This window comes from Lepisma saccharinum, chromosome 15 (genome assembly GCF_977018435.1).
Source record: "Lepisma saccharinum chromosome 15, izLepSacc3.1, whole genome shotgun sequence".
NCBI classification, from domain to species: Eukaryota; Metazoa; Arthropoda; class Insecta; order Zygentoma; family Lepismatidae; genus Lepisma; species Lepisma saccharinum.
The window spans coordinates 17,410,072-17,436,214 of record NC_139243.1 but is presented as its reverse complement, the minus strand read 5'-3'; the positions used below and the strand labels follow the sequence as shown (position 1 = coordinate 17,436,214).

Below are 26,143 nucleotides of genomic sequence, written 5' to 3'. Positions count from 1 at the left end.
AAATGGGCAGGGAATAACAGTAACACGAAACACACAGCCACTAGTTCCTGAAGACACACACCATCCCTCGCTGCTAGTAGATATTAATTATGTCAAAGAAACCCGCGACAAAACTTGTCAAAAGCTACAGTACAACTTTAATAAAGCCAATTTTCCATCCATCTATCATAAGCTGCTTAACACGAACTGGGATGTATTGAAAACAAAGAATGACGTTGATCAAGCTACAGACATGTTTTATGAAATTATATATAAAATATTCGATGAATGTATCCCCTTAAAGAAAAGCCGCAAAAGACAGTACCCGTGTTGGTTTACGAGCAGCATTATTAAAAATATGAATAGGAAACATTATCACCACAAGAAGTGGAAAAAACAGGCGGGAGACTTTCGATACCACTACAATAAATTTAGCGAATTTTGAACAATAGTGAGGAAAGAAATTATTGATGCATACAACAGTTATGTTGCCAATTCGGAGATAAATATTGCAAAAGATAGCACCCAGTTATGGTCGTTTGTTACAAATAAACGCAGGAAAAGTAACAAAGATCCTGTACTGTTCAAAGATAAAGTGTTGTCAGACCGACTATCAGTAGTCGAAGCTTTTGCACAGCATTTTCAGTCGGTGTATAAAAAAAGATCCCCCTAGATATGACATGAAAGTATTGCCTAACCATAAACAACATAAAACTTTGGATAATCTTAATATTACAGAGATAGGAATTGAAGACGTAGAAAAAGCAATCAAAAACTTAAAACCTAAGAAATCAGCCGGACCGGACAAGATACCACCCTATGTCGTCAAAGGTTGCAGTAATATATTGAAATACCCGTTATATCTCATTTTCAATTTAATTCTTGCAAAACACAAATTTCCTGAAAAATGGAAAGCCACAGCAATTTGTCCACTTCCCAAAAGCAATAATACTAATGACGTACAAAACTACCGACCAATAGGTATATTATCAGCCCCAGCAAAAATTTTCGAAAAAATCATGCACCGTTACATATTTACCCATGTAAAACCTGTAATATCATCGTTTCAGCATGGCTTTGTACCAAGTAGATCAGTGTTGACCAATCTCTCCAATATTACCAATTTTATTAGTTCAATATTGGACGAAGGAGGTCAGGTTGACGTAATATATACCGACTTTTGCAAAGCGTTCGACTTGGTTAACCACGATATTCTATTAAGTAAATTAGCATGCTTCAATATTTCTGAACCACTGCGTCAACTGTTCGCTTCCTATTTGCAGAACCGCAAGCAGTACATAACATATAAAGGCCACACATCCGACGAGATAAGAGTCACCTCAGGAGTACCTCAGGGGTCTAACCTTGAGCCACTTCTTTTCACATTACTTATTAATGATTTGCCAGATTCATTTGAAAACTCACACAAATTGCTGTTTGCAGATGACCTGAAATTTTACAGGAAAATAAGCAAACATGATGACAGTGTGCAACTTCAAAGTGATGTTACAAAGTTAGAAATGTGGACAAAAATCAATGATTTAACACTAAATATCAGTAAATGTCATTATGTAATATATACTCGAAAGAAAAACCCAGTTGAATTTCAGTATCAAATATACAACAATACTCTAGCAAGAAATTTTACAGTCAAGGATTTAGGGGTTATTTTTTATTCAAATCTTACTTTTAATAAACACGTAGAACAAATAATTAGTGAAGCATTCAAGAACCTTGGGTTCATTCTTAGAATGGGGAGGGATATCAAGAGTATAGAGACACTAAAAGTTTTGTATTATTCATATGTAAGACCCAAACTCGAATATGCATCTGTTATATGGAATACAGACACAGCAAAGTACAGTGTAGCAATTGAAAGAGTCCAATCGAGATTTCTTAGATTTTTAAAATACAAATTTCAGAAAGTTTACCCCACATTTGAACACTACGACAACCTAATATATGAATGTCGGTTTACGAAGCTGTGTCACAGAAGAAGGTTACATGAAATAGTATTCTTGTGGAAATTATTAAATCATGAAACAGATGCTGAACATCTACTCTGTCAGATTAATTTTCGAATCCCGTCGTCGAAAACTAGACTAAAGAATGAAGTTTTTCTTATAAAGAAGGCTAGATCCGAAATTAAAAAGAAATCTCCGTTGTGGAGAATGTGCACCAGTTACAATAGCTTGCTAATCAAGAATAACACCATTGACATCTTTTCTATGAACCTAAGGGACTTCAGTAAAGCCACTATTAACACAATGACCTAAGCTTAAACACATAAGTTCATATTTAAATTGTGTGATAAAGTATATATATATATATATATATATATATAATTTCTATCTCTATATTACAGAAATATATGTAATTGTAATGACTATGAATCCTTCATATGGGCTCTGTAATTAGGTATGTACCTGTTGAGTTCAATAAATAAATAAATAAATAAATATAGTGAGACCAAAAGATTCAGATTAGATGTCCTTGGCATCAGAATCTGAAGGAGATTTACATGAGTTGTTGTTATCTGTTGTGCAAAACAAGAATGAAAGCAGTGAAAATTGCATTATGCACAATCTTGGTGATTACGCTACAGTGTGATATGATGGTGAATATTTTCCAGAAATAGTGTGATTCATAATACATTGAAGAGTGAATCTGAAATAAAAGTTTTGCATAACAGTGTAGCTGACAAATGAAAATGGTCAAACAGAGCTGATCAAATTTGGTACAGTCATTGAGACAGGTGTGTATTGAAGTTCTACAAATATCCTGTATGAAAGGTCTTATGGTGTTTACTATACAATACCTGAAATGCTAAAGTATATATATAAAAAAAAACAGTCTCTAACCTTTTCAAATTTCTCTGTTCAGGAAACATTATTATTAAAAATGTTTGTGATGATTCACTGAATTTTGCTGGTCATTCAATAGTGCTTTGCCAATCTTTACCTATTTCTTTCATAATGATATGTATTTACTTTAAGATAGTATTAAAGGAAACCAAACATTATGCCAAACTTATTCATGCAATTTGCTTGCATTCACTTTGTCTGATCTTTGACTTGGAAATAAAGTTGTGGTAAAATGTTTTTAACTGGTCATTTACTGGTGTACCCACCTTAGGTGCTGAATTAAAAAAAAAAAATGAAAATCTAGTATTTTCAAAGAGTTTAACTAAAAAGAAGAAATCAGTAGCAGAGCTAAAAAAAATCTTCCAAACCTTTTGTTTATGTGTGTTTTGTCTAAAAAAAATATATAGCTCTGATATTATATAACTTTGATTTTTGTTCAAAATTGAATATCAATTTTGGCCTTAAATTTCTGCCATTTTCATTAGAGATTTTGAGAAATGGCACAGAACATCAAATAAAGGTTGAAATGTACTGAAAACAATATTCTTTACAATAGCTTTATATCATTTTTCTTAGCCGAGATATCATAATTATTGCAAGTCTGCAAAGACCAAAAATTCCCAAAGTCATGAAACAAGAAATAACCATTTTTAAACAAAGTCAAGTTTTTGAAAAAATAATGCCTGCTTTGAATTTCCCCTGCATAGGTGTTAGAACAACAAAAATATTGAAAATTTTAAAAGTGGTCAAGCAACCAGTGCTAGAACATTTGGTATGGACTAACCCATATGCATTCTGGATGAAAACTCTGGTCTTAGTACAATTTTTGTGAACTAAAAGTAGATGAACATCATAATAATGCTTCTCCCACTTATTCAACATTTCTAACAATATTATGTGTACTCAAATTAGTGGTAACTTGTGAGTCTTTTAGGGTCATTTGTCAAAAATATATCTATATGCCAGCTGAAAAATGTTTCATACACCCAACAGTGAAGCCTTCATTTTTATTTTACTATGAAAAATATTACCTTTCTGATATTCTAATACAGTCAACTCTCGATTCTACGACCCCGGGTATAACGACCCTCTCGAAGTAACGACCCTTTTCCCGGGAACGGTGAAAAATTTAGAAAAATTAGGAAAAAAAAAGTTGAAAAATTGAAGGAAATCGGCCGAAAAATGTGTTGTTTTTTCCTCCACTCATTCCCTGTACGAGCGCTCTACCACTCACAATTGGGTCTGAACTAAAAATAGACACCACCACACCATGCTTGAGTGATATCCAATAGCACTTGACCTCTGCCCTCCCCTCCCTCAAGTGCACCAATGTTACCCCGCACCCGACTGCCGCTACCCAACGCACCAGGCTTGTTTTGTCACGCTTGCTCTTGGATACGCGAGAAGAGAAGATCGAATGTGCTTGGATGTTACTTTAAATCGATTTGACTTGTTTCCTTGTCCTAAGAGCTGCTGAAAACTCACAGGGGAGAGTGGGAGCAGCCCGAAATGACTGCCGGACTTGCAGTCTTTGCCAATGTGTATGGCAGGTCAAGCTCTTTCATCGATAAATACACCACCTTGAGAGATAAGATCGCAGGAATGTTCAAAAATACAGATGCTTGGCGCCTGGAAGTCTGGCCCATCTATCCAGCTCTGACCTAGAGTTCAGCAGGTTCCCGTGAGAGAGCAACTCTCGGCCTTGTAGCCGACAACTTCCGGTAACCGCTTTCATTCAAAATGTGTTCTTTGTTCCCTGCAACACTTCATAAAAAAGCGAAACTGTTAGATATAATCAAAACCACATAGGTGAACTAAATATGGTCAACCCGCTTAATGCGTTGTCATCCAGGTTTCCACAAAAGTTTACTTCGATCTTACATGGATCATAACTCCCGTTTCCCACTTCATACGTTTCATAAGTGTTCCGTTGGCTGACCGACTTCTCCCTCTTTTCCTGTCAGCAAACGTGGGGGGGGGGGGGTGCAGATTGTTTCAGCCACGATTTTCTTGCTGATGCGGGCTGATTACAGGCGAGGTTGAAAAAGGATCCACCCCTCTTGACGTCTAAAATGGGGCAACCAGTTCTGGATATATTCTTGAAAGCGAGCAAAAACCATAGAATAAGTAAAAAAAAAGTGACCCTCCCCCTTTTCCCCAGCTCATTCTCCACCACTGGTGTGCACGGCAATGTTGATAATTGCAGAATTCAGTTTTTATTTATTTATTTATTATTATTATTATTTTTAATGTTGTTGTCTGCATAGGAAATATTGCCCATATTATTGTCTGTTGCATGGTAAAACGTAAAGCAAGGGTCATTTCTTTCTTTTTTACACTGCTGTTCCATCTTCGACAGTTGCGTTATCTTTAAAATGCTGGGATTTTTTTCTTCTGCCACCTGTTGCTCGAACTTCCAGCTGGTCTCCTTGTTTTTAGGATGCAGCTGGCGCCAGTGTTTTGTCTAGCATCTGCAAACCTCTTGCTTGCCGATAACAGCGATGACTCATCCAGCGCGAAGGAAAAAGTTATTGATTTGAATCTCGCAAAGCTGTTTTGATTTGACGATAATGAAATTCGATCTCCAGAAAGGAAAACAAGAGTTAAAATAACTTCATGTTCTATGCCTTCTGATAAGCAAATCTGTAAATTTAATTTGCATCCGCTTTTCTTCAGAACCATTCATGTGGAGAAAAAAAAAAAAAAGAGTGGTCAATGTAGGAATGATAGCTGAGAGATTAGAAAGACATTATTCATGGGGAAAATCTTAAGAGGGGTGGGTGTTTGACATCGAGAATACTCCTAATCCAACATTAAATCGTCGATTAAGGTGAGAGTAAGTAACGATCTACCATTTTGATATGTGAAAATGCGCAGTTTCACAAAGCTTGTTTTCAGTTCATTTTATGCTGATGGGCTAATCGGGACTAAATATACAGTTTAAAGTGAATTTCAATTCCAAACCAGAATGATTATCGACTACCACGCTGTTTAATGACGTGTCCTAGAATAAGCATTGGGTGAAAACAGATCGCAAGTTGGAGTTTCCTTTTTCATGCTGGATTACAATGCAAGTCAAGGAAGGAGTTTGGACTGCTCCCTGGAATGGGGAAGGAGGGTGAATGAAGTTGGTTGAAGCAAAGTGACTTTTTTTTACGATGTATTTTACACAGCCAAACCAGAACGAAAATTACAGCCCTGACTTTATTTTTTTTTTTTGTCTGGTACCTAGAGAGGTTGTTTTGTTTCTCCCGAGAGATCTAATCTTACCAGTTAATCTTGTAACAGACAATGCTCAAGTAGACCCATATAAAATCCAACATTCATTCTGCCCGATTATCTCCAGACTTTTGCTGGCGCCAGTCTGACTGGTATCAAGATTCTTCCAGTTTTGGTTGCAATAAGCAACAGATTGTTTTCCATTCCATTGGTCTCAGTGCAAACGGGTTTCTCATGAACTAGAATTGTAAGAATTTCCTGGAAAAGCAACGACTGTGCACAATTGAAACAAAGTAACATTATTTTAAATTCTCCTTGTGAAAACTTTATCATTCTATTTTCCTTCTCACAACATGCATCCTGTGCATAACAGGTTGTATAACTACCAGGATAAATGGTGTTACCATCTCCTAGGCATCTTTGTGTCCGTTTGAGCTCCCTTTAAGCTGAAAATTGGTGTAAATTCCAATAACGACCCCTTTGAAATAACGACCCTTTTCCCAGGAACTGTGAAAGGTCGTTGAATCGAGAGTTGACTGTATTATGTTTGACATGTATTGATTATGCTGTGTAAGAATTTTCATTGTGATAAAAAATGGGACTCTCTCACACAATTACCCAAAGTGGAGCATTTTTTCATCACAACATATTGCTTTCTTTAAGCATTTTTCTATTTTCTGAGTATGTAAGAGTACTAATATAGTCATTTTCTGTTAGGACTGTCCTTCTCCTCTCCAACGATACCTAAATCAGCACAATACTCCACATAGTTTCTGAGATATGACATGTTTTGTGTCACCTTCGTCCAGCCAAACAAATCTTCAAATTTTAAAAAAATTGTAACTGTCAAAACATTTGTAGAAAAAGTCTAATATTACATATTTGTCATATTGGACCAAGTATCTATCATTAAAAAAAATGAAGATCAATGTCCATGATATGAAGCAACTTCTTGTCTTTCAATTGGTTCATTTCACGTGGAATGACCCACTTGTTAAGTGCCATATTAAAGAAAGGGTGACATCCTTCTCAATTAAAAAAACAATTGTACCCGAGTTGTAGACATCAACAACAATTTCTATAATACTGACACAGGAATACTATACCAAGCAAGATGTGCACAGATTGAACAGATTTCGAAGCAATAAGATTTGGAAGCATAGACTGCTTAAAATCACTATTCCAATGTGCACATAACATTAAGAGTTTCTATTTGGCGTGCGCCCTCTTCAAATATCCAGCAAGTGATTTCATGTGGGAAAATTTTTTGTTGCAAATTGAACAACTGAAAGGTTTCTGTTTTGTGTGTGTCCTCATGTGTACACTGAGATTACCTTTCTGTGCAAAATCTTTGCTGCAAATTGAACAACTGAAAGGTTTGTCTTTGGTGTGAACTCTCATGTGAACATTAAGATATGGTTCATGCGCAAAATCTTTGTTGCAAATTTAACAATTAAAAGTATTCTCTTTGGTGTGAACTCTCATATGTTTCTTAAGGTAATCTTTACTGGCAAAATATTTGTTGCAAATTGAACAATTGAAAGGTTTCTCTTTTGTGTGTACTCTCATATGGATTTTAAGGTAATCTTTACTGGACAAACCTTTGTTGCAAATTGAACAATTAAAAGGTTTCTCATATGTGTGTACCCCAAAATGGCGTTTAAGGTAATCTTTACTGGCAAAACCTTTGTTGCAAAGTGAACAATTAAAAGGTTTCTCTTTTGTGTGTACTCTCGTATGTTTCTTAAGGTAATATTTACTGACAAAATCCTTGTTGCAAATTGAACAATTAAAAGGTTTCTTCTCTCCTGTGTGTACTCTCGTATGTCTCTTAAGGCAAAAGTTACTGGCAAAATCCTTGTTGCAAATTGAACAATGGAAAGGTTTCTCTTCTGTGTGTAATTGCATGTGTGACTTCAAGGTATCTTTATGAGAAAAACATTTGTTACAAATTGAACAATGGAAAGGCTTCTCTTTTGTGTGTACTCTCATGTGTTCATTATGGTGATCTTTACGGGCAAAATATTTGCTGCAAAGTGAACAATTAAAAGTACTCCCTTTGGTGTGAACTCTCATGTGCACCTTAAGAGATGATTCATGGACAAAAACTTTGTTGCAAATTGGACAATGGAAACGTTTCTCCTTTGTATAAACCCTTGCATCGGTAATCAATTGTCCTTTGTGGGATAAACTTTTGGTGCTGAAGGAAATGATATTGTGCTCTCTCCTGTCATAACCCTTGCCCTCATTTATATCTTCCTTGGTTTTAGAGGATTGTTGTGAAGCTTCAACCTTTAACATTCTTTCTTCACTGAGACATTCCTTATTATCTTTTGGCTGATCTTCACTTAATTTTCCTGCAGATTCTGGCAAATATGTAAGAGATTTTGGGACATCTTGGACCTGTGCTTCCATATAGCTGTTGTTCAGGTACCTGAAAAAATAAAATAAAATAAAATGTAGATCATCTTCTAAAATAATGATTGATACTTGCACATCATTGACAAAGGAAGGTGAGTAGAATAGACTGTTCATTGACCAATACTTGTAAGAATGTAAATATGTTATTAGTTCAATACTAACATTTTTAGAACCGAAGCCTTTCTTGACCTAACTTGAGCAAACACTATAACGATGTTTGTAATAGTGATCACATACATTCGAAATTCCATTTATTTCATGATATACAAAATCTTCAGTGTAGAGGATATTAAGGTGCTTCAAACTTGAGGAGAAATTTTTTTGTTCTGGACCAACGTGAATGAAATGTGAAAGTAACCCATGCTTACATGAAAATTGACTTCTTTACCATACTGTAAGCATTAATTTGGCATACTACGGTACCATATGTCACTGAAGTGGTGTAATGGCTTATATCACCTTCATTAGAAAGAGAAATTAAAGGTGTGAAAGCCTGCATAGATTATCAAGTATGACATGAATTAAATGCAGAAAGTAGCAAGTCATAAAAAACTCATGTCTCAGATTTACATGTTGCAGATGATTTTCTTTCTGATTCTGAGGGAAAGTCGGATGTTGCAGAGTTTGATCTCAAGTTCCCAGGTACTGAACCAGATGAAGAGCTCTTGAAAGCATGATCATGGGATTGCTCAGTGGCAAAACTAACAGGAAGAAGAAATACATTTGTATTTGTCGCTCAGGAATCTTCCAAAAAATTGATAAAAGTTATATGCCTGGAACCATTTGGAAAATCTTGTATAAAATACATTGCTGGTCAAGAGGAATGGGAGATTTCTGCAAGAGATAAAAAATATTATTTCTTCTCATTCATTGGAATGCAAGTGTTAGAGTTTTGTGTACTTCCAAGCAGATTTCCTTATAAATATTGTATTTCTGAGGAACTACTTCCCCACCCCTGTAGTACAACAGCCCTTGACAGTCAGGGTCTACCAACTGACTGCCAGCCTCACTCCCACATGCCTCAGAAGAGGTGAGTTTGAGTTGGTGTTTTAAGTCTACTTTTTGCACAGTAAGGCTAATTGGGACTGGACTTACAGTTTAAAGTGGAATCTGAACCACTATGTGCCTCCACCGGGTATCGAACCTGGAACCCCTTGATTACGAGGCGACGACGATACCACTGCGCCATCGGGGAGGCCTAGAAGAAGAGGTGACTGATCATCCGACTAGTTAAGGGGTGAAGTTTGGTCACCATGACGAACCCTCATTCATTGCTGTGCTCCCATGATCGGGTTATGCTATTCATTCTTAGCTCCTAAAATTACTCAAAATGGTGGGTGGCCACCGGTCTCATAAATTGTCCAAAATCTCAGGAGGAAAAAAATTGTTACGCTGACACCAATTGTTGTAGAATCAAACCAGACTGCTTCCCTACCTCATGCCAAAAGTTTGTCTTAACCCCACGGCCACGTTGCATGACACAGAGTTACTAATTTAACAGTAACTTCTCCTGGAATGGTTTAAGTATACAGATTAACAGCAAAGAGTAATTCAAAAAATGGTAAAGGTTGTCTTTTTACATATAGACTGTACTGTATACAAGCAATGCTCAATAAACTTTCAAATAATTTTCAGAAATAAAGTTGGTTACTACTGCAATTTAGGAGTTGGGGAGGTCCTTTTCCTCTTTGACACTGTTGAGTTAAAGTATTAGGAAAGTTTTATGGTATTAAATGGGGTTAACAGACGAGGTATTCACATTGGTCACAACCAGAACATGTATAATAATTAATAACAGTAAAAATAAAAAACGGTTACACTGTAATAAACACATGAGATGAAATATTTCAATCTACATCTTACCAAAATAATATGATGGATAAAAAGTTGTAAAAATTCACAGAATTTTAAAGTTGTATGTTGCTGGGTCAATTTTTTATCGCTGTGTTAGTCACACCTGGAACTCTCGTTATTAATGAATTGCCCCCAAACAATATTAATCACAGAGCTCACTCTTCAGGACAGTAACAATGTTATCATTCTGAATACTATAATTATGATATGGACAACATTAATGTCATTGTTTAAAAAAACGAAAAAAATTGAATGTGAGATTGTCACATCCAGAACTCATTGATTGGCTGAAATAGAAAAATACTTGGGGTGAGTGCTACATTCACCCATGAGTAACGGCATAACAGAGTTGCCCATGAGTAGTGCTGGGTTAATTTGATGACAGCTGTCACTTTCCAAATCGGTACTTGTACTTGCTCATCTGGTGGGCTTCCGGTCTGTGAGTTCTTGCTGATGCCTGCTAGGGCCGTTGATGTTGCTGCATCATCTGCCACTGCTTGGTTTCACTTGTTCAAGTAGTACTTCAAAAAGTGAATCAATTTTGTATAAATTGCATAAATATTTGCATTAGGATTAATTGTGCTACAGACATTCATCAAAGGACAATGAATAAGTAATTTGAAATAGAAAAACTCTTGCAATGGGACAAATCCACATACGTATATTTGATACCAATTTGAATACAGAGAAAAACATAAAACAGTGTCTTGAAGACAAATTGGTTTCACTGGAGAAGAATCTCCACTGTTGGTACAATAAATTTTCATTTACAATCTGTTGAGAAAAAATAAACTCTATGCATCCATGAGTAAGTTCCAATTTTGGCTTGGTTATTTAAATCAATATAGCCAATATATATAGATATAGCCAATATATATAGATGTCATTTAAAATACCTACAAGACATTACCATGACATTCATCCTTTGTAATATCACCTGACTTCACTTCATTAACATAATCAATACCAAAAATTGTATGTTGCAATCACAAAATAACTGATTTATCCACTACCTACTTTGAGCACTTGTGACACAATAAGTCTAATATTACTGTACATTAGAGTAAACTATAAATATTGGCACTATTTGAAACAAGAGATAAGAACTTTTATACCAGCTATTTCAAACTTAGGTAAATTTGGGTGCATAAATATATTTCATGTTATGAAAATTTGACAAATATTAATACATGACAAAAAAAATAGTTTCATAAATTGATTCTCTAACAACATGAATTATATGCAAAGCTACACACTTTTTTGCATTTCCAATTTTCTTTGTAAGGACAGAATACATCTGAGAATATTATCACAAAATATTTCAGTTATATGTTAAATTATTCAGAGTCCTTTTACTCAGTACATCAGTAGAGAAAGGAATCAAGCTGAGTTCCATCTCCTAAAAGAAGCACCTTTTTGTGTTATGAACATAAGTTTTAGCATATTAGTGTCATGTTATCTGCTGTGTTAAATGATTTTCTACATAATAAACATTGCAGGATATGTATACATGTGAGATATCAAACTGCCTGATGGTTGGCAGAAGGTATGTTCAGTTTAGGGCAATAAAATTCCTAGCTACAATGGTCCCTCTATGCAGGCGGGAGCTTATGGTGTTGAAGCTTCCTTACTTGCTGCGTGCCTTAGCTCTGAAAAGGCATAGCACAAGTTGGATTCCGTTAAAAGCCTGCACCATGTAATGAATGGAGTCTAAACATACAACTACAGGGTGCGGCAGAGGAAACGCATTTTTTCAAATGACAATAACTCAGGAGATTTTCAAGTTAAAGAAAATATAATGACACACAAATAAAGCTAATACAATGCAGTGTATGTTGACAATTCCTGAATTATCTCCGAAAAATAACATCCGTCAAGTGACGCTCTTCCATCTGTAAGCACTCTCGCAACCTCTTCTTGAAATTCTGCATTGCTCTTCTCAACATTTCTTCCTCCACATTAGCGATTCCCAAGCGAATGGAATCTTTCAGTTCCTGGCAAAGGAAATGGATGTTTTTAAATCAGCTAGTACTCAGCAAGAAGGGTTCACACCGCTTGTTAGTTAGAGAGCTTAGATTGGGCAGTTTCAGTAGCCATGGTGCCTTGGACCTTGGAGCATCGAGTGTTCGTCTTTGAAACTTTTATTGAAACAAAGTCCGCAATTAAAGTTCAGTGCCATTTCTGTATACAGTTTAATGTGGAGCACCATGGAACCATCCCTGATCTTAACACAATACTGAGATGGGTTGAAGCGTTTAGAACAACAGGGTGTCATGAAAAGGAAGCCACCTTCTTCACGCAACTGTGCGTACCACTGAAAATGTTGAGTGGGTGAGAATGGCAGTTCTCAGAAGCCTGAGGCATTCTGCTTTAGCTCTGCGGGTGTCAGATCGGTCTGTACATCGCATCCTACACAAGGAATTAAAGTTTCATCCTTACAAGATAATTATAGTGCAAGAGCTGCATCAATGGGATTTCGAACAGTGAAGAAACTTTTGTGAGACAATGCTTGACATTCTTGGTGGCCATACGGTCTTAATGATGAGTGACGGAGCACATTTCCAGTTATATGGGACTGTGAATAAACAAAACTGTCGGAGAACTTACAAGAGTTACACCAAAGACCTCTCCACAGCCCAAAGCAAAAGTGAGTTGCGGTGTTGCCAAATATAGGATCGTCGGTCCTTATTTTTTTTTTGAAGACAACTATACCTCTGTTACAGTGAATTCAGTGTGCTATGTTGGCATGCTGAACAGTTTCCTGCTTCCAGAACTACGCAGACGAAGAGTCAACATGCAGCAAATCTGGTTCCAACAAGATGGTGTCACAGCCCACACAGCGAGAGCGTAAATGCTGGTGGATCGACATGTTCCCGTTTTAGTGATATCCATTTGCCACCTCGCTCACCTGACTTGTAAGTATGAGACTATTTTTTTGTGGGGCTATCTCAAATCAAAGATCTACATAAACAAACCCCGCTACATACAGGAACTGAAAGATTCCATTAGCTTGGAAATTGCTAATGTGGAGGAAGAGATGTTGGAAAGAGCAATGCAGAATTTCGAAAAGAGGTTGCGAGAGTGCATACAGAAGGAAGGGCGTCACTTGACTGACATTATCTTTCGGAGGTAATTCAGAAATTGTCAACATAAACTGCATTTTACTAGCTTTATTTGTGTGTCATTAATTTTTTTTAACTTGAAAATATACTTAGTTATTGTCATTTGAGAAACATGCATTTCCTCTGCCACACCGTGTATTATAAACAAGTTTGGGTCAATCCACGATAAATCACATAGAGCAGGTTGCTCATAGTAATGGATTTGCTTCATTTTTTTTACCAATAGATACTTGATCCAATATGACAAATATGTAATATTAGACTTGTCCAACAAATACAGAGCATTCCCTGACATTTGCTACAAGACTTGGCGGTGCTCGTCTTTCCCGGTGAATGGGTCCACGACAGTCGCACGCTACAGTCTGTTTTCTTCGCTCTCCCTACCTTCGCTCTCTTTCCCTTCCTGTTCACGTTGCAGACTGACGCCAGTATAATCCTCCCTCGGAAGTTGTGTTGTGTCGTGTCCGTGTGTTGAAGATTGTGGCTTAATGTGGCACCACAAATGTTTACATTACAACAAAGGATGTTGTGGAGTGTTACTTCGTAAAGAGAAATTGTGGAGAAGTGCGACGATGTTTTGCAACGAAATTTCCTGGTGTTCCCGTTCCACATAGGACCACTATATTAAACCTCGTAAAAATGTTTAGAGTAACAGGGTCAGTTATGAATAAAAGTGGAAAGAAAAATGGGGAAATCTAAAAAATAAAGTATACAAAGACAATCCGCACACCATCCGTGAGTTAAAAGAGAGTATTGTACGAGAAATCGGGAGAATTACACATTACTTGCACATGTAAATGCCAATTTCCTTCCGAGATGCCAGGAATGTGTTGCAGCAGAGGGACATCACTTTCAAGACCTTCTGTAGTCAAAGTTAGTACACAATATGAAAACTGTATTTTTAATAGCAGACTCTACCAACTGTCGTGGACCCGTTCACCAGGAAAGACAAGCGCTGACGCCAGGCTGTTTGCCGCTGAGTCTCGTAGCGAATGTCAGGGAATGCTCTGTATTTTGAAAGGTACAAATTTTTGAAAATTTGAAGATTTTCGGAAATTAGGTGGACGAACGAACACACTAGGTGACACATAACATTTCATATCTCAGAAACTAAGTGGAGTATTGTGATGATTTAAGTATTGTTGGAGAGGAGAAGGACAGTCCTAACAGAAAATGAGTATATTACTACTTTTACCTACTCAGAAAGTAGAAAAATCTTTAAAGAAACTAATTTGTTGTGATGAAAAAGACACTCAACTTTGGGTAACTGTTTGATAGGGAGTCGCAGGTTTTACCACAATGAATATTGTTACGTACAGGTTGGCTACAAACAAGCAAAAATGAAATTCCCTGACTTTTCCAGGACAAAATTTACATTTTTCCCTGACAATTACAAACTAAACTAAATTGATGTTTTTGTAAATTGAAATAATAAACTCATACAGATCCAGGCATGGATTTGTTAAGCACCAATATTATCTTCTATGAATTTGACTTAATTCCTCTATTCTCTATGATTTGAATTCAAACTGCAAAATAGTGAATTTGGAAAATTATTACAATTCACAAGCTAGGGAAGGATTATGGAATTTTGTCATACGCAGTAAGTTTAAAATAAAATACTTGATTATTTTAAAAGTTACGACTAAATGAGATAAGAGTGAAGAGTGAATGATTAAGAAATACAATTTGTAATTTATCAGTCTCCTTATCCATTCTCGGTATTATATATTGATATTTCCACTGAGGTTTGGAACCCTCTGCTTGCAAGAACCATGCGTGTGGACTCATTTTTCAATGCATAAAGCTACTTTTCTCTTCTCTGTAAAGCAAACAACATAACTCTTGCATATAAGTGAAACAAATGAATCGAACAAAATAAAGTGTCATATTTCCTTACATTATCAATGGGATTTCTGTTTCAGTACAGTATATCCAAGTGAAGTACTTTGAAATTGACAACATGCAGTTATACCATTAATGCTGACGAAAAGGGTATGTAGGAATTAGAAATTTAGCACAAGGAATTTATAGAATTGCATTGTATAGGTACCTGATTTAGCTAACCACACATTAAAACAGGAACACACTAATAATAAAAGCTTTTGAAAGTTCATATACGAGGGGCATCCTGAAAAAAGCTCCCATGGTGCCTATACGCAGCACTAGTGGTCGGAGAGGGACACACACACATGCAGGCAGGAAGAAGTGGCATGTAGCTGTAATCTGGTACAGTTGCAATGCAGCCATTTTAGGACAGTTCTAGGTTAAAGATTGCAGCTCTCATACATCAGCAATTGTGTGAGGTGTGCAGACCGGACGTCGTGAATGATAGTATGGTCAGACGATGGTGCAGACAATTCACGGAAGCCAATCGAAGGTGCACAACCCCATACAGCACAACACAAGCCCTTTGAATCACTTCAGGTGAGAGATCTTGGACCACTCCCTGTACGGCCCTGCCCTTGAATGTACCGACTTTCATCTCCTGGTTTAACTGAAGAGGTTTCTGGCAGGGCAAGGATTTGACAGCTACACTGCTGTAGAGATAGTTCCAGTCTTTGTTTGTCAGACACATATACCATGGGCATACAAAATTTAGTGACATGCTATGACAAATGCCAGAACAACGGTGGTGATTATGCCGAAAATTAAGTTAGGACTCACTGTTACTAATGCAATAAATTACAACTGATATGCTTGTTTTATTTATGCCTAATCGGTAGGGACCTTAATATTTTATTATTTTTTTTTTCAAATTGGGTTATTTTCTTATTTTTTACTATACGGTGTTATTTTTCCCAAAATTCACATTTTCATTTTAGAGCATTTTCTGGCAAATATCTGAAATTATACCTTCATGATGTTTTGAAACTACTGTTTCAAATTGTAAGTCACATGTACGCCTCTTCGTGAGAGTTTGATATCTTGAAAGTTATTTTGGGAAAGTTATTTTCCATACCCCTTTTATTAATTTTAAGGTAATTATTTTAGATAATGGAATTTTCACCGTATATACTGAAGGGTGCATAATGACCATAAGTGGCGACGCACCAAAAAATTAAAATCAATCAATCTCACGTGACAGATACTGATATATTATCGCACCAAAAATTGGCATTATCTTTTTTTGACTTGTTAGTGTTAAGTTTCCCAAAATTCGCGTTTTTGTTTTAGAACATTTATCTGCCAAATATACCGAAACTTAATACTTCATTGTGCTTTTAAACTATTATTTTAAATTGTAAGTCACATGGTCTACGTATTTTCGTGACAGTTTGATATGTTGGAACAGATTTTTGAGGAAGTAAAAGTAAAGTGCTCCCCTGCACTTTTCCATGAAGGTGTATAGGGGTGTGGAGTTAGAGCCCCACACTTTCTTCATCTCGGCTGAATGTAGGGGTGATGTGATCAGCACCACGCTCCTGGCTACCTTTATCCCTCAAAGTTTCCTCAAGGTACCAGCTTCATATGATGCTGGGTGGGCGCCGGAGCTGTTTGAATTGGTGGAAAACATTCTGGTTCTCCCCTGCAGGGATAGACCCCGGGTCTCTCGCATAGTAGTCAGATGCCCTAACGACTGAGCTCCATTATTACTCACTCGACATATCTCGTGTGACAAATACGAAGATGTGGCTCCCATGTGACAATAGATATGCACTCGATGTCCTGTTAGAACCCTGCCACTTTGCTCTGTGATGCAAATGGTTTTGATAGAAGTTGAAAAAATCGTGGGAAATACATGATTTAATGTGGCAGTCAGAATTATTCCATGTTTGTATAACTCTATAATTTACTCTTGAGTAAAATGTTGGAAAACTTGCATGTTCTATGTACACAAACATGCCTAGAAAATACAAGAATGTTCGATTTCATGGAACTTTTTGTTGTTTTACGACATTTCCTTAAATTCGCATTTTATGCCAAATTTGCATTATTTCGATATTTCGAATGGGCGAAAAATGTGTCCAGACATCACTGCACATTCCTAAACATAACTTTGCAGCAATTACCATTTTTCACGGTTTTGGCATTTGCGAAAAATCAATGTCCCTACTAATTGGATATTACTTTCTTGCCACGCCTCATATAAATCAGTAGATGGAAAGTGAAAATTTAGCAGGGCTGGCAGAGAAATGTCAATTCTTGAAGAAAGTGATTTGCTTTTATGATTGAATGAATCGAGTAAATATGATATTAAAATATTTACGTATTTATTATTAGTATTTTGTTTCATAATATTAGACATTAACCTTACCCTGTGAGAGATTAATGACCATCTCTCACGAGTTTAAACAGACAGGACAAAGAGTGGTGTTAATTTCAATGCAATAGGGTAGGTAGGGGGAAATCGGATCATTGGGGAAATCGGATCGGCTGAGAAGAACTCAGGTTTGCAGGCACAAGAAATGAAGTTTTTGCGTCATTGCAGTGTGCATTGTGCTGCCACATCTCAGAAGAAACGAGAACTGCCAGAACCTATTGTTTGTTTGGCGCCAGAAGAGTTCCAGACTACATTGTTTCAAGTTGTGCATTTTTGTGTGGACAAAAGAGCAGCCGATGTAAGTTTTCATTGTCGTGGAATAAGCTTCTATTCATTGCTTGTTAAGTAAATTTTATTTTCAATTGTAATATTTCATTGAATTATGCATGCCTCATCAGAAATCAAACACAGAAATCAGTGCCAACAAAAAATAGGTTTTTAATAAGGTGCATTTCAGGGTAAATTGGATCATTCAAATTCTCCTTTCTGTTTGATTGTTTTGAAATAACTGGAGGGATCCAGTAGGCTATATTTATATTTTAATAAATCAGTCTGTCTATCTATGATCATCCACAGCCTAATTTGTAGCACAACACATGTGTACGTATGCTTTAATGGAGGCTATAGCAACATTTTGTTTTGTTTCAGATGCCTCGTAACTACATTCGAAAAACTGCTCATGGTCCTTATACTTCCTGGTCAGTTGTAGCTATGGAAGAAGCTGTCACTGCTGTTAGAGAAGGACAATATTCAATACGGAAAGCCTCAAATGTGTTTGGTGTCCCATTTACAACCCTTCAAAGAAGAACTTCAGCGCCTGAAAATGTTCCAATGCATAATGTTGGACGTCAACCAGTGATACCTCCAGACATTGAAGCAGCTCTAGTTGTGCGTCTAGTCTAACTGTCCAAAAAGGGGACCTGACACCGAGGAGCGTACGTGAGTATGCTTATAAGTACGTGACTGAGCGAGGGATTCAAAACAATTTCAACGAGGAATCAGAAATGGCCGGCATTGATTGGTTTCAGGGATTTATGAAAAGACACCCGGAACTTTCTATTCGGAAAGCCGAAGGTCTTTCTCGTGCAAGAATGAATGGTATGACATGAGAAAATGTTTCGAACTTTCAGAAGAAAAGTGCACGAAAATCTATTCCTTCACTTCGTCTGACATCAGGTGAAAATTATCCTTACGTCAACCATGGGGATAAGAGGAAGAATGAGAAGGATAAGAGACAGGTTAAGCAAGCTGGAAAACTCGCATCGAGAAGTGAGAAGATCGAAGCGTGGAGGTGTGGATTCTGCAGTCTTTCCTACTACGACAAAAAAGTCACCAGGCTGGTGATTGGATACCAGGCTTGCAAAGGGTGGTTCCAAGAATGCTGGGTAAATGCCTTTGGTAATAAGCAGTTTATTTGTGGTATTTGTTTATCAAAATCTGTGATTTGATTTACCCCACCACCGATCCGATTTACCCCGCAGAGGTGAGGTAAATCGGATTAGTGCACCACGTGCATTAAAGTTACAATATCTCAGCAAATAATAAGAAATGAAAGTAATTTATACATTTGTCTAGTAGCTGAAGGTTTGCTTGTTTTTATGCATATAATTTCAATTGTAATAAAGGCACTGATATTTAATAAATAGAGTTTTTTTTTAAAAAAAGTGATCCAATTTCCCCCCACCTCCCCTACTAGTGTTACAGTAAATTTGACGTTAGGAGCATGCTCTTGCCAATTTTTGTAACGTTCACCAATGCAGATTTATGTTTCACTTTTTCGTGATAGTATTCAATATATATCCCATTTGGTTGGATTCTTCTCAGTATCTAAGAATAGTGTAATGTCATTGTAAACGTATGTTAACTTGTGCGAAACCAGTAATATGTCAGGATGATGAAAGAAGACCTTCATAAGCACTGCTACATTAAATAAGGTGAAGTGAACCAGAAGAGTAATAAAATTACAGCAGCATATATGCAGTCTAAAGCTCTTCTTGTTTATGCATGTGATTTTTGTTGGATGTTGAAATCCATGCAATTTCTGTCGCATGTTGTAGTGAGATACTTTGTCAGGTGGCGATATTCAACAAAAATCGTATGTATCAATGGAACCTATTTGTTTTCATGTTCCTTCAGTTTGCCCAACAAAATGCCTTACTACGATGTCCAACAACTATCAGACGGCACCACCCACTCTTATCCCCTCCATCTGTTGACAAGTTCCCTTACTACTCCCATATGGACAAGAAAAAATGATAATTCAATGCAATTTCCATGTAATATTTAGAGGCTTAACCTTTACTCCCCCGATGATACCATATGGTATAATCAGAGTAAGATTGTACTGGCCCGATGATATCATATGGTATAATGATGCTGATTACGAAATGAATGTGGTTTTTGGACGTTCATACTCTTATGTTTGGGTGGAAACTCTGACACAGTCTTGAGCAAGCCTGGGAAATTCATATTGATGACCAACCTCCCCCCTCTCCGCAACATATCCATGCCACATTTCCGAACAGAGTTTCACATTTTGGTTCATTATTCAATTTGTATGGCACCCAGGAACATAAAAATTTAGTTTAGTTTTACTTGTTTACCTAATTATATGTTTTAATTAATTTTATTTGGAAATTATGATTCTATTAGTATATTTATTTAATTAATTAGATTTATTATTATTGCTGGAATAACAAAGAGTGCACAATCTCTTTGGAAACATCCATTCTTTGAAGAGAATACTAAGGTTTGCACCTTCTCCCTAAAATAGCGGGAGAAGAGGGGGCAAACTTTTATGATTTCTTCATTGAAATTTGGTGGTCGCGCCCTCAAACCTCCCTTCCTCCGTTCGGCATTCTGAATTGTACGCCGTTGCATGCTCTGATGTTTTATCTGTAAAACAAAACTTATCCAAAGTAGATTGCTCCCATAGTGCCTGAGTTATAACAATTTTCCTCCAAAAATCCAAATTACCTATTTTTCATAAAAAAAAATAATAATCACATTTTGGCTTATTATTCAACTTGTATGATACCCAAGAACATGAAACATGTTTCATTCTCTTGAGAAATGTCCATTCTTTGAAAAGAACACTAAACTTCACGCCTTCGTCCCAAATAGCGGGAGAAGAGGGTGGGGGGAAAATTCCAGATTTTTATAGTTTTTCATTGAAATTCGGGGGTCGCGCCCCCCAAACCACCCTTCCTTAGTTCGGAGTTTTGAGTTGTACACGGTTGCATGCAATGATGTTTTAGCTGAAAAACAAAACTTATCCGAAGTAGATTGCTCCCATAGTGCCATAGTTATAACAATTTTCTGAGCAATATGCAAATTACCTATTTTTAGTAAAAAAACAGTGTTATGGCACCCAAGACCATGAAACATGTTTCACTCTCTTTGGGAACGTCCATTCTTTGAAGAGAATACTAAGGTTTGCACCTTATCCCAAAAATAGCGGGAGAAGAGGGGGCAAACTTAAAATTTTATGATTTTTTCATTGAAATTTGGGGTCGGGCTCCCCCAAACCCCCTTCCTCGGTCAGGTCTGAATTGTACACGGTTGTATGCTGTGATGTTCTATCTGAAAAACAAAACTTATCTGAAGTAGATTGCTCCCATAGTGCCAGAGTTATAACAATTTTCCTCCAAAAATGCAAGTTACATATTTTTCGTAAGAAAAATAATCACATTTTGGCTAATTATTCTACTTGTATGGCACCCAAGAACATGAAACATGTTTCATTCTTTTGAGAAATGTCCATTCTTTGAAAAGAATACTAAAGTTCACGCCTTCTTCCGAAAATAGCGAGAGAGAAGAGGGGCAAACTCCAGATTTTTGTTTTTTTCCATTGAAATTCGATGGTCATGCCCCCAAACCCCACTTCCTCCGTTCGGCGATTTTAATTGTACACGGTTGCATGCTATGATGTTTTAGCTGAAAAACAAAACTTATCCGAAGTAGATTGCTACCATAGTGCCCGAGTTATAACAATTTTCCTCCAAAAATGCAAATTACATATTTTTTGTAAAAACAAACACAACCACATTTTGGCTTATTATTCTACTTGTATGGCACCCAAAAACATGAAACATGTTTCATTCTCTTGAGAAATGTACATTCTTTGAAAAGAATACTAAAGTTCGCGGCTTCTTCCCAAAATAGTGGGAGAAGAGGGGGCAAACTTCAGATTTTTGTTTTCTCTATTGAAATTCGGGTGTCGCGCCCCCCAAACCCCCTTTATCGGTCCGGCGTTCTGAATTGTACACGGTTGTATGCGCTGATGTTTTAGCTGAAAAACAAAACTTATCCGAAGTAGATTGCTCCCATAGTGCCCGAGTTATAACAATTTTCTGTTCCCGTGCAGAGTTCCACAATGATATCTTTAAATAAAAAAAAAGTCAATGAAGATGAAATTCCCTGACTTTTTTTTGACACCTCAAATTCCCTGACATTTCCCGGTTTTCCAGGTCTGTCGCCACCCTGTACATAGCATAATCCATATATGTCAAACATAATATTAACAAATCAGAATGGTAATATCTTTCATAGTAAAAATAATAAAAATAAATATAAAAAAATAAAACAGGTTTCAGTGTAGAGTGTATGAAACATACTTCAGCTGGCATACAGATATATTCTTGACAATTGGCCCTAAAACACAAGTTACCACTAATATGAGTACACATAATATTGTAATAAATGTTGAATAAGTGGGAAAATTATGATTACTATAATATCTATTATGATGTTTATCTACTTTTAGTTCACAGAAATTGTACTAAGACCAGAGTTCTTGTCCAGAATGCATGAGTTAGTCCCTACTGAATTTTTAATATTTTTGTTGTTCTAACACCTATGCAGGGGAAATTCAAAGCAGATATTATTTTTCTAAAACTTGACTTTGTTAAAAATGGTGGTCATTTCTTGTTTCGTGACTTCGGTTATTTTTGGTATTCTCAGACAGTTGCGATAATTATGATAACTTGGCTAAGCAAAAATCATAGAAAGCTATTGTAAACAATACTGTCTTCAGTACATTTCAACCTTTATTTTATGTTCTGTGCCATTTTTCAAAATCTTTAATGAAATTGGCTGACATTTAAGGCCAAAATTGATATTAAATTTTGAACAAAAATCAAAGTGTAAGATATTTTAAAGTAGGGAAGTAATATAATATGAGAGCTATATATTTTTTTTTTTAGATAAAACATATACACCCAAAGTTTTGATAGCAATTATTTGAGCTCTGCTACTGGGTTTTTATTCTAGTTAAAGCTCTTTGAATATGTTTGTTTTTCTTTTTTTAAATTCAGCCCCTGTCTCTCTGATGGGGGGGAGTTAAAAAATGATATTTACAGCATAAAGTGTACTCTGTGAAGTACCTTTAAAAAAATTGAGGGAAATTCATCAAACTCTTTCAAATTTATGTTATTAGTAACAGAAATATTTACCTTTTAATAAACTATAATGTAACTATAATTTTAGTATTTAATAATTACATAATGCAAAAGGCATAGTAAGTCCCTTAATAACTATTATGAGTGAGAAGATGTGTAAGGTAGAGGTTTGTCTGAACAGGATCAGACATGCAAGTTCTAGTGGAAAGCTGCACCTACTCCAGTAGACAGTCTTGATCCCTTGATTGATCTGAATTGTTCCAAATGGAGTGAATTTCCAAATTAACACTTTTGGCAGGACTAGCAAAAAAATACGTTTCACAAGATATTGTTGTGTTTGTGTAAACAAACATCTATCCCAAGTAAATACAAACTACATTTAATACAATTAATTTCAATTAATGAATTAAATACATTTAATTCATTAATGTCAAGAGAATAAATAACCCCCTTACTGTCATTACCTGAATCTAAAATGCAATTATTTAGCATGCCACCAGAGTTAAGTCATCATTCAAAATGTCAATGTTATGTAGCCTGGAAAGTAAGCAATACACCTACATCTGGGTGGTAATTCTAGTTGTGAAAGAAAGGGATTCTCTCTTCAATTTTACAAATTGCTTGTATTAATACTTAATGCAATCCTTTTGTAAGAAAATCAATGCAAAATAAACAAAATTAGTTTGTTTTTTTAAATGAGACTTTCCTAATGTAAAATAAAATTGTGTGAGAGAAAGGATGCTAGCACAAGAGGGGGGGGGGGGGGGAAAGTGCTAATGGTATTAAGGCCGTACTAAAGGCAATTTTGTGGTAATTTTTTCGATAACAGATGGCAGCACAGTTTGCCATGGCAACCGAGGGCCATGTTGCCAGATCTCCACGTAATCAAGGCAGATACATACAGGTTGGTCGATAAGGGTACTCTATGTGAGATGAAGCCATATTGGTTAGAGCGTGAGTTAGTGGATTAAAAAGAAATAGTAGTAAATCAGGGAAATTGATAATCATGAGATTTTAGTTATATGTTCTTATTAGAGAAATAAGCAATATATCTTCAGTGGAAGGTAGTAATAGTCGAAATATTAATATAAAATCCATTGTTTTATATTAAGTATTTTTTTAATATTTAGAACGCAGAGAAGAAAATGCAATAATAAGTGTAGTTAAATATTAATATAAAATCCGTTGTATTATATTCAGTATTTGTCTTAATATTTAGAACGCAGAGAAGAAAATACAATTATAAGTGTAGTTAATTCAAACACGAAACGGGCCAAGTGAGGACAGTAATTGAAATAATTGAATGTTGTTGAATTGGTGTTTTAAGTCCACTTTATGCACAGTAAGGCTAATCGGGACTGGACCTACAGTTTAAAGTGGGATCAAAACCACTTGTGCCTGCACCAGGTATCGAACCCGGGACCCCTTGATTACAAGGCGGCGACGCTACTACTGTCCCATCGGGGAGGCCCTTGAAATAATTGAAAACATTTTGTGAATTCGTTTGAAGCAAATGCTGCGTTGACTCAGACACGTATCCAAGGGGGGCCTCGAGCCATTATTGATAATAGCACGTATCCAAGGTGGAGATCAGGGGGTCGAGCTCCCGCAGGAAATCTATCAGTTTACACTGGATAAATTAGTTTTTTGGCTTCTTGAAAATGTGACGATAATTTAAGGAGCGTAATTATCGAGGCAAGACGGAGAATGTTCTATAACCCTTTTGTTGACAATATTGCACGTAAACTTTTATTGCACTTTCATTGTTGTTGTCGCAGCGAGCGCGATCATTGTGTAAAGATTTGTCATCATTTAGAAGCTGCACAACAAAGCCTGCCTCGAGTAGGACGATTCTTTGTATTATTTATTCTTTGGAAAGCGGAAAATGAAACATTCTTAAATAAGAGGTGGAGTCGAACTACTGGTAACATTAACAAAAGGTTCTATCTGCGGAACATTCTAGAATATAATGAAGACATAAATAAATACCCGGCTTCAATTTCCCGGTCGATCAGTACAACAGAATCTGTTAGTAATTCGAAAATGAAGAGGACTAGTGACGCAATTTCCTGTAAACTACGGAAGTCTACTTCTATAGTGGAACCACAAGCATAAAAACCTGTGCAGACCCGTGACTCCTGTGCACCGTACTCCCACGAGGAGGGGAGGGGGAGAGTGGACCATGCTTCCTTATGGCCCGAGTTGAATGGAAGAAGAGAAAGCTGCGCGGGGACTTTTCGTCCAAGGTTTTTTTCCTTGTGGTCGCTCTATAGTTCCAGTTCATGTCCAAAGTTGAAGATATTGCCGACTAGGAGCCTCAGTGTAGTGCTAGTTCGGGGCATGAGCCAAAGAGATCGAAGGTCTCTAAAGTAAACATTTCACGAGTACCGGGTATTGGGGCGGTTTATTAAGACATAAATAAGTTGCACAGATCAACTGTAATTTTATTTGTGCCCGGGCCAAATTTCGTGTATGCATTCCAAGACTTTCATGGCATAAAAAGGACTTTTATTTAAGCCAACTGGGTTTGACATACACTCAAATACTTGTACTACAAAGGGACAGCCGAAAATTTTATTAATGTCAAGAAGAGAAAGCAGGAAGATGTTGCATATGTAGATATTTTAGCAGAATTTTCAGGCTCTGCCAGGACCCGAACCAGGGTCTCTGGTATATCGTGCCGTTGCTATACTGGCATACCCAGGATTTTCGAAGGGAGGGGGGGGGTACGTATACTCTTTCCGTTAGTCAGTCCTCATTTTACCATCTTTCTCTGCTTTATACCTTCATTTTTTTTTTAGAAATACTTGGCCAAAGTACAGCGCCTTGAATAACGCAGTGTGGAAAACGACCCAAGAAACTGGTTCCCCAGATGGATGAGAAACACAGATGGCAGTGCGATCAGCACAGCTGCAAACTTTCTTATGAAAGTAATGCAGCTTTGTTAGTTTTGGAATATATTATGTAGATATGTTTGTCTTGAAAGGCGGTACGTGAATTGATGAAAACAGTTATATTTGT

General features: G+C 36.5%; 1 protein-coding gene across 1 annotated transcript in view; it reads right to left on the bottom strand.

Moving 5' to 3' along the window:
- The window catches only part of LOC145999145 (uncharacterized), a 155,721-nt gene that overhangs the window by 12,233 nt on the left and 117,345 nt on the right, over positions 1–26,143 (bottom strand). Inside the window, exon 4 of the mRNA XM_083136077.1 lies at positions 8,355–8,496. Coding sequence (XP_082992203.1) covers positions 8,355–8,496 — 142 coding nt within the window. The remainder of the gene's footprint in view (positions 1–8,354; positions 8,497–26,143) is intronic.